This window comes from Porites lutea, chromosome 5, assembly GCF_958299795.1.
Source record: "Porites lutea chromosome 5, jaPorLute2.1, whole genome shotgun sequence".
NCBI lineage: Eukaryota > Metazoa > Cnidaria > Anthozoa > Scleractinia > Poritidae > Porites > Porites lutea.
Window position 1 is genome coordinate 13,682,430 of NC_133205.1, and position 9,840 is coordinate 13,692,269.

Below are 9,840 nucleotides of genomic sequence, written 5' to 3' on the forward strand. Positions count from 1 at the left end.
CACATTTTTTAGCTTAAGAACAATCAAAACGGCCAAATGCGACAGTTGTACATGTATGTTGCAAATGAATCCACCAGGAGTTGCGCATTCACATTGCCAATGTTGAAAACTCTTTCTGCTCGAAAATATGTACGCGTGGCGAAATACAAAAGGAGCAGGCGTTTATTATACCCTTGCGCGCCGATTGTCACTGAATCAAGATTGTTGCTATGCCACCTCTGTAAACACGGGGGCTCCAATGATGCCCCTTACAGTTTTGGGCCCCTGGGCAAAAATTGTGCGGAGATGAAAACGTGTTCATTTTTTTATCCCCAGGAGACATTCCCTCTTGTCCCGTCAACAGATTCAAGGCACATAAGAAACAGGTTTGAACACCAATTTTCGCAAGTTTTTTCCTCCGTCGTTTGACTCATTGACTGGTTTTCTATTCACTTTGAGTTCCTTCATGTCCTTAATAAATATTAATATCGGAAGGGTAGACAATTCAGTAGAAAAGTAGTGTGTCTGAGGTCACTCTGTAGAAGCTGTAACCACATTGCACACAGAAAAACACTCGCTCCTCTTTCTTTTTTTTAACACAAATGAAAGCCGTTTTCTATGTTATGTGACAAACGAGAATGAAAGCCATTGGTTATGTTTCCAAAGAACATATCGGTCCTTCTCCTTGGTACCGACTTGAAGTGGAACAATATTCGAATATCAACTGTCCATTTATTTTAGGTTACCTCCTGTGTTTGGAATTCGAGCAGACAGTACTTGGCTACAAGGTACATCTTATCTAATTGCTGGTGAACGGAGTGAAGAGATCGACCACCATTGGCCGGCTAGAGCTCCTCCTCCTATCTCTCCTTTTTTCCTAGTAGACCCGGTCGCCTTAACTGCGACCTGTATTGCTCTATGATAGTAATCAGAGCTCCGAGCATCATTTCTTCCTGTGAATAAAAATGTCAAGAGGGACCCTCCCTCTATGAAAACTTTCATGAAATACTTCGCTTTTTGGAAATGTACAATCATTGCATGACGTCACGCAAGACAAGGCGCGTCAGGTTAGCTGTTTTGGTAAAAAATCTAAGAAAATGGCAAAAAATTTAACGACTATTAGAAAAAGAAAAAGCCCAATTTCTGACTGAATATTTACGGAACGAATCTATGAATATGAAAAATATTGCTGGATGGATGTATTCTGCTTTTTGAATATCCGCCAGGAAAAAGCAGCCGTTCATATTCGCTAACTGTGCATAGAAACAGGCTAATGTTTTGAAGAAAGAATAAAATAATAATTCTTTATGAAAGAATTGTAAGACATGGGATTAAGAATAAATTGAATTGAATGACTTGAGTTACTTTGAGACTTTGGAGCAGTTTTTCTGCTAAGCTTCGTGTAAATAAACATTCAGTTCTTGCACAAGATTATCTTATCACGAATACTACTATGTACATAGTTTGACTATAAAGCTGCAGTTTGTTTCTGTTTTTTTTAATTTTAATGATTTCAAAAGAAAGAAGTCTTTATTTTAGATCAGATTTAAGTTGGTAGTAAAGCTTCGTTGATGTGTCATTAAATAGCAATAAATATCTTATTTTATTGTTTATTTTCTTTACAGTGGTAACGATGGGGTTGTCCATGTTTGGAACATGTCTTCAAAGACGCATAACATTTTGCAACAGACTTGCGTGTTTTTGTCTTCAAATCGTGAAAGTGGTGACAAAGAAAACTGCAAGTCCTCTGACGAAGAAATACGCCATGTTTGTTACAACGTAAGACGCGAAATTCATGACATGTTCTTGAGTAATTACTTAACTTATTTCAGAAGTGCACAGAGTACCGAAAGTTTACGCCGTTACTTATGTCTCAGCTGTTTGACGACAGGCATAAACATGATATCTATCAGTTGTGTCCGTTCTTTAAGGCAACACAGGAGAAATTGAAACACTGCTCATGCAAAATTTTCAATGAAAAACAGAATATTTGGGTATTTTTGACTAAGGCCTATTCACTGTAGAGAAGAATCCAATTCGTTTTTCCTTTCATATTGAAATTTGGTAATCCCATCAAGGTTGAAATAACAGAAGCTCTAATTTGCACAAGACAACAAAGCTCCAAAGGATTCTGTTAGTACTGAACAATAAAATGACGTCATCTCGCAAATTACCTAATACAATAATTTTCTTGTATTGTCCTGCACACTGTAGGCAAATGGACGACTTCTTGCCGGAGCAGTTTACAATGTGGTCAATATTTGGACAGTGACAGGTTTGTTCCTTTTTAGCACGTGAATCGCACCCAGTAAATGTCTAGTGCCCCATGCCATTTATTTGGAGAAAAGTTGTCCCGGAAAAATGGTTCACCCTCATATTAAGCGACCGTTTACATGAGGAAAAACCGGAGCCTTTTATCCGAACCTTCAAATTCTTGCCTTGACCGAATTGACCCGGCAGGGTGAGCCAAAGTGTTTGTTCTTAGAAAGGTTGGACCAGCTAGAAGGGTGACCTTGCCATGGTAAAACAGTGATCCCAGTTAAGCGGGTCACCATTCTAGCCGAGCCAACTTTTTGAATCTCATGTAAACAATTTGCCAAGTTTGGTAAGTAATGTAGGAAAGATTGGCTCGCTTAGGGTAGCTCGCCTAGACGAGGGACCCCTCAACTTGGGACAAGTTTTCTCCAAACAAATGAGATAACTTTCATAGCAGCTGCAAGAAAGGTATAAGCTATCGCCGTGAAAAAGAGTACATTTGACAGTCTGATTCCAAGTATGGTTTTTGTTTTCAGATGGGCGTTGCAATCTAGATGTTCATCCTCACCACATCACGTGTCTCACATGGCCTGTGTTTCGCGGCTTTTTGGAAAGTCAAGTTGGAATTGTCGATTCACTGCTGGTCGGAAGAATCGATGGCTCATTGGCTGTGGTGGAGATGATCGATCGTATTTCATTTACAAGAATGGAACTTGACCAGTGCAAACGACAAGGAAGTAGGTGTACAACAATGGCTATTGTCTTATTATAATCCACTTCCGGCCGGAGTGTTAAATCAGTCAAAAAATCAGATTTTCCGGTTTTTCATTTTTCGTTTATCATTTCGTTTTTCATTAATTAAAGCTGAAAATGGATTTTGTATTTATAGTATCCATACTCCTAGCGGATTCATTATGTACAATCTAAAACCCCAGTTTCTCATGCTTAGCACTTGAATGCAAGGAATTTTAGATTAAATATCTAATCTTTTTCATGTGGAAAATCGTTCAGTAGATTTGGAAATGATAATGCAAACTCAAATGATTACGCCGGGGAGCGCCCGGAAATGACTAAACGCCACTTCCTGTGCTTAATTTTTCGCTCTGCCATTTGACATGCCGGTTTTTAGACCTACCCGTGCCATTGACAAGTTTGTCGGGTTGTTTCCTTTTTTTATAGTTGCTTTTTATTTGTTTAATTTGTACCGAATATTTACTGAATAGGCTGCAGTATTTAGACTTTGATGAGTTTCTTACTAGTATAAATCTCCCCCCCCCCCCCCCCCCAAAGAAAGAGTTTTTCATAACTTCCCACAATTCTCTCTGTATGTCAGTTTGAAATCAGGGCGCGTATTCAGGAGACTGAACTGGGCTGTCTTAGAGTTTTTTTGGCTTCCTTGAGCAACGTTTTCCGGAAGGCATCATTAAGCCTTATGAAGGAACAATTCTCACGTCTGGCAAAGTCTGCTGCGTCCAATATCTTCTGGTATTTCGTCTCATTTTGGGCTACACGGGTGAAAGACTGATCCCGGGCTTGCGACGGAAAGATTGGACATTGCGAGCTTTGTTGTTGGCAGTAACAAGTCTTTGGCCTCACAAAGCAGGTTCTAGGGTTGAAATCTATTCGGCGAGATGGAAATTCATGCTGATTTCTGACCAGGCCAAAGACTTAGTAAAAAATTGTTTTGAAGGCGGGGGCTGTATGTCTCCTTTTCAACCGCTGGTTTACATCCGGGATCTTGAATAAATCGACATAAATCGACTGTCAGTGAGTCGAAAAAAGTTCCATGTGACGATTTATGTGGAGAAAGCGAGAGTTTACGGAGTAATTTGACGATGTTTCGCCCGTGTTAAGTGTGGAAGTATTATGAGTGGTTTTTGGACATGTTATGATTGCCGGCAAAGTCATTTATTTTGTGATTTACCGAAGGTGTTGACAGGTATGTGGTTGAGCTCGTGTTACCAGAAAACTTTGTGCCAAGCTTAAAACGCTTCGTGAGTGTTCAGTGTAGGTGATTTTGCCTTAGAAAACCTATTCTGTGCTCAAAGATTGTGGATTTTAAATCTAGTGTTTTCGGCAGAGACTTAGCTATGGGCCTCATGGTTTGACTGACTTAAAAGTTATACCTCCCGACGTTTCAAACTCGTCTATTTCGTGGCCAAATCCTGTTACTTCTGCGAGAAAAATTTACCGTCTGTTGCCAGCAATAAAGCTGTGATTGTTGAGCCTTAGCCAGTGACTTTTAACTGTTTTCCATTCAACTTAGATGTCAAATTGTTAAAATGGACTTGAAATTTCTTTAGCCACGTTTTAGCAAATCCACTCATATATATAGCTAGGCGGATTTTTGAAAACGTTACCTCCAAATGGACATTTTGCGTCCAACAGTTTCGTTCGGCCAAAAAATAATTCTCCAAAGTGGCCATTATAAGAACTAAGAGTGTAACCATTGTTTTTTTCTCTTCTCCTTCTTTTCTTACTTCTCACTCTTTCTTTTTCTCCTTTCCTTTTCCTTCGTGCGTGTGATTTTGGAGCTTATCGGGCCCGAGAAGCGTGCCCTTTGACGCCTTTTCACTCAAATGACTGCAACGTTCGTTAGGTTGGTTTTAAATCAATCGGCTAGATAAACATGCAGCTGTATTCACATGTACATTTGCGTGAGTAATACAGTTCCTTATTATGTCTGTTTTACTATCAGTCCCTGTGTGCAGAGTCGCTTGGTATGACGATAGCGAAAGTTTCGTGGCTGGCTTTATGGACGGCGTAATCTTACTCGCAACAAAAGACCCTGAGAACCAAGTTAAAATCGTGGAGGCACATAAGGTAAGATCATCAGAGATGTGCTCTACTTTCCTCCAATTTCCCAGTTCAGAAATCTAAACTAACGAAATGTTACTTAAAACAAAAAGTCCGTTTGTGCCCCTCGGTAGGTAATGTGTACCAGCCTTAAAATGTATATGAACGAATTTTTTTTGTCGTTTGTAATTATTTTGTAAAATATATATCCGAAATTTAAACTCGTCAAGAATCTTATCAAACATTTTCTACTTCGGCGGGTCGCGAAGTAAAGGATTCGCAACGCTCAGGAATGTGACAAGATTGAGCACGTAAAGTCTGTAGGTTTTCGGTTTTATTCGGCTATTTGACGAAGTGGTAGCCGAATTAGTTCGAGATATCTCGAGATCACTTCGACTTCTTTGATTTATTCTTTAACTTATTCGAGGAAGAAAGAATTGTTATTTTGGCTTTCCCGGGGTTTAAACCGACTCACCTGTGTAACCGGTCGGTTCAGAGGAGACTCCAAGTTGAGGGATTAGCCGATTGCGCTACTGCGACCCTAGTTTCGGAACAAGATTGGGCGCGCAAGTCCGTGACTTTTCGTCTTGTTTCGGCTATTTCACGAAATGAGACCGGACTACTTCGTGATATCTTGAGTTTAGTCTTTAATTTACTCCAGCAATAAATAAAGGATATTACATGGCCGCGCAGAAACACGAAATTTCTCTTCGAGTGTTGAAAAACATTTCACGAGTGAGCGCGCCTTTCGAACTGTTTTATGATGAATTTAAAGTTACAAAATGCTGCACAAAGACGTTTTGTCTTTTTTGAGTGTTACGTAGTAAAATTGAAGTTCCAAGCGAGTTCTTTTGACGAAATAAGTTTTTTCCCACGAGTCTGGAGTGCTGTGTTTAGTCAAGTGTGACGAAGGTCGATTTTCAAGTTCTGTGTTTACAAGTTGGCGGAAGCCGTAAGATATCTGAAGTTCAAGTGAGAGTTTGTTATTATTGGCAGATGCTGTTTAGTTTTACTTAAGTTCAAGTCAAGTTTGTGTTGGCGGATGCTGTGTTTTAAAGCTCCGTAAAGACTATGTTGCTGTGGTATTAAACTTCCTTGTGTTAATCCGACACCCCTGCGTGCTGATCGTCAGTGAATAATTATCCTCAAAACATTGGAACTCGTAACATTGAGTTTTAGCCAATTCCATGCTCAACGTAATTGACTCCGTACCCATGCCTTACATATCTCTAATCAGTACATGAGACTGCTATGCTGTTTTTGAAGCCTGATGTAAGAAAAATGGAACATTCTTTTTTCACTGTTTGTTTTGTTAGACTTGATATTCACCGCCAGTAACCTCATATTTGACTTAGGTCTAAATGTTTAGACCCAAGTCAAATTTAGAAGGATTTGTATGGAGTCATCAGAGCATAACTGGGCTAATATCTCACAGACAATTTGCCCCGAAACGCTAGTTTTTGGCAAGAAGGCCTCTTGGATGTTACTTTTTTCAGAATATCCTGACAAATCCCATAATTTCACAAATTAACACTTTACTCTTACCATATTTCATTTCTTACTATTTCTTCGCATTTACAGTTAATCAGTTCCACAACCACGACGCCGAAGTGTACGCTCCATAGCGTCTTGTTTCTTCTTCAAAACACGCTAATTTGCCTCCAAAAATATCCATCCTATCGCGCAGCCAGATTAGCAAGTATTACGTAAAACTAGAAGTTCTCACTGAGAAGGGAAGTGCTGCCGTTAGTTGCGAAGCGAATAGGACAAAGACAGTTTGTAGAACAGTTGAACATATAAATTCTTTTTTATTAAAGTCAATAACTTAGACTTGCTGGCATTATGAAACACTCAGAGCGTAATATAAAAAATGAACCGATCACGATGACAAATATGCTTACATTCATATAACTCGCTAAGGTTTCAATACCATTTTGTAATTCATTATAATAATTCACGAAATTCTAAAACAACAGCAGTGCTGAAAGGCTATTTCTTCATCGAACAATCATCGTACACAGGATCGATGAGATGAGTTGCGAACAAAAATTAATTACGTAAAGGCCAAAACTTGTTTATTCACAGGTCAGGTAGATGTACAGCACATACCGTTCACTTATGTAACTTACAATCCTGACTACCGAGATAACAATCTGTATGACAAAAGAATACTCGCTATAACTAATCTTGAAACCTGAATAAAAAAAATAAACCGAAAAAATGTTCCGTACAATACGTCTTGAACTGTTCTTACCGTTTAGGCCGTTTAAAAAGACAGCAAGCATCCGATAAACTACGATTTCTGCACAGATCTTACATGAGAGCAAAACAAAATGGCGGGTTGCTCCTAAGAGAAAAACAGAAGTCCTAAGAGAAAAACAAAAATCTCAAATGGATCAAGAATATGGTCTGCTGCCGGCTGATGCCCGGCAGCAATAATTTGCAAGAAAGTAGAATGATTTATAGGATGGTTTCAAATACGAAGTCTCGTGAAGTCATCGGCCTTTCATGGATCCTTTGCTTACTCCAGTCTGTCGGACTTTTCTGAATCAGCTGGCTTGAAAAATTTCATATCATATACTTTTTAGAGGACCACTTTTACCTTTAGTTTGCACTGTGCGTTGATAAATTTTAAATGGTTTCAACAGTATTCATTTTTTTAAGTGCAGAACTAAGCAGGTGTGCTGGTGATGATATATTTATTGTGTACAGGGTGTGATCATTGGACTTCAGTTTGACTCAAAAGGTGACTCGTTTGCGTCATGTGCAGAAAATGAATGTGTTAAGGTAAGGTGGTTTACAGTTACGTTTCCTTCCAGTCACGATCTGACAACCTTAGTTTTGTTTTCCTCTCCCCCACCTCCTCACAAACACAGGTTAGTCAAACTATCCCTTCATTGTTGCACCTGTTTTACCAGCATTGGCTACAAAGGTGCAGGGCTGTGAAGTTTTAAGCAATTGCCGTCAAGTGTGTCACTGACTGATTCTCAACTGTTTGTTTTGTTTTTGGGCTCAGATATGGTATGAGGTAGACGAAGCTGTTCTACTTAGGCAGACAATAGAACCCCAAAACTCAGAAATATCCTGCTTTAAGTGGTTCAGTAGATCAACAATGGACGACATGTGTTCTTTCTTTGCTATGTAAGTACCTCAAACCTTTTTTCTCTTTTTAACGTTATCAAGTCCTGTTGCAGAAATTTTTGCCTTTTTCACACATTTTAATTGGTTTTGGAGGGATAACTTGAAATTTAACGTACTTCTCTGGTTTATTAAATTTGGCGGACAAAATTGGCTATGTTCACACTGTAACGGAAAGCTTTTGCGCTGCCACGAAAATCATACCGGATAGGGCTTCCTTTCACACACAAAAACGGTGATTTCGGCGTGCGACTTCTGGGATCGAGCGAAGCCCATTCAGTCAAAACCCGAGTAAGGACCTGGTGTTTAAGAACCTGTTACGCTAAAATTTGCCAGCCAGGCTCCCTCTATTATTACCCTCTATAATCTTTATTTTAAAAATTCTGTGCACTTGGGAAAATCAGTCAACATTCAGGATCCTCTTTGGAGACATAGGTGCCTTATCACTCCAACTGCAATGTAAATGCCAGTGTTGAAAACTCTTAGCTACAAGGTATTTCTTTCTTAAGAAAATAAGAACCTATTTAACAACCTTAATACTGTAGCCTAAATATGTGCCAATCACCATTAAATAAAGTAAGAATTTGTTTAGAGTAACTTGGGAAAATGCAGGTTCTTACTGGCGGGTTTTTAGTGCATCGGATAGGTTTGTGCAGTGTGAACATCAATTCGAACCGTCGCGGAAGTAAATAGGAAGGAGCGAGGACTGGAACCCACTGAGACGGAAGTTTTGCCATTCAGGAGTGACGACTGGTATTTAGTACACCAAACCATCTCGGCCGATCGCGTTGGCACGATGTTTGATGTGTGTGCCGCCCTGGGCCCTTGCTGTTCATACTATATCGTGTTTCTCTGCCTGCACAATAAGTCATAATGCCTCGATTGTTTTCCCTTTGATTTGCATGTGAGGTCCGGGCCTGAAGGAAAACTTCATCTCACAAAACAGACGTCACAGTCGTTTTTAAATCAGTACCGCAAGCGTTGAGCACTATTGATTAGGCTGTCGGCAGGGTTATAAGACCTTTAAACGTCTTACATTTATATTTTGGGTTTGATTCAACAGTGGAAGTGCAGCTGGAGAATTGAGTGTGTGGCAAGTACCTGGGCAACCTGATAAAGAAAATATCCGTAAGATAGTTACGGCATTTGTCATCTCAGAAAAGAAACGAAGTGTCAGTTCAACAATGGATTCCAGAATAGCTGCCCTTGAATCAGCCAATTTAATGGAATTTTCAAGAACACCAGTTGAAGAGAAAGGTTCAAGTAACCAAGCGAAAAAAGTGTGCAACGTTTATAGCTTTGCTGATATTTTGAAGGCAAGTGGAAGACCGCACCAAGACGACTACGGAAGTGTAAACCTTAAGTTTGAAAGTCGTGGTCATAGTGGGATGGTTTCATCTTTGTCATTTAATTCCAGTGGAAACTTTGTAGCTTCTGGCTGTACTGATGGAATTATCAACATTTGGTCCCTTCAGGTAATATGTGAAGCATTTGTACTTACATATAACATGGTCTTACTTTCAAAATAACTACACATTTTTATGTTCATTACGAGAAAAAACGCATTCATTTGTGTGAAACGGCGACCAACAGCGCGAAGATACATTCATTAGCACGAAAAAGCGAACATTTGCGCCTAAATCAGATTCAATAACGATTTTTGCATTTTAA

General features: G+C 39.4%; 1 protein-coding gene across 1 annotated transcript in view; it reads left to right on the forward strand.

The window, feature by feature from the left end:
- Window positions 1-9,840, forward strand: part of LOC140937928 (probable E3 ubiquitin-protein ligase HERC1) — a 138,468-nt gene that overhangs the window by 112,232 nt on the left and 16,396 nt on the right. Inside the window, exons 44-52 of the mRNA XM_073387490.1 lie at window positions 316-365; window positions 721-767; window positions 1,605-1,758; window positions 2,194-2,254; window positions 2,772-2,972; window positions 4,934-5,058; window positions 7,744-7,818; window positions 8,048-8,172; window positions 9,233-9,644. Of these exons, the coding sequence (XP_073243591.1) occupies window positions 316-365; window positions 721-767; window positions 1,605-1,758; window positions 2,194-2,254; window positions 2,772-2,972; window positions 4,934-5,058; window positions 7,744-7,818; window positions 8,048-8,172; window positions 9,233-9,644 (1,250 nt within the window). The remainder of the gene's footprint in view (window positions 1-315; window positions 366-720; window positions 768-1,604; window positions 1,759-2,193; window positions 2,255-2,771; window positions 2,973-4,933; window positions 5,059-7,743; window positions 7,819-8,047; window positions 8,173-9,232; window positions 9,645-9,840) is intronic.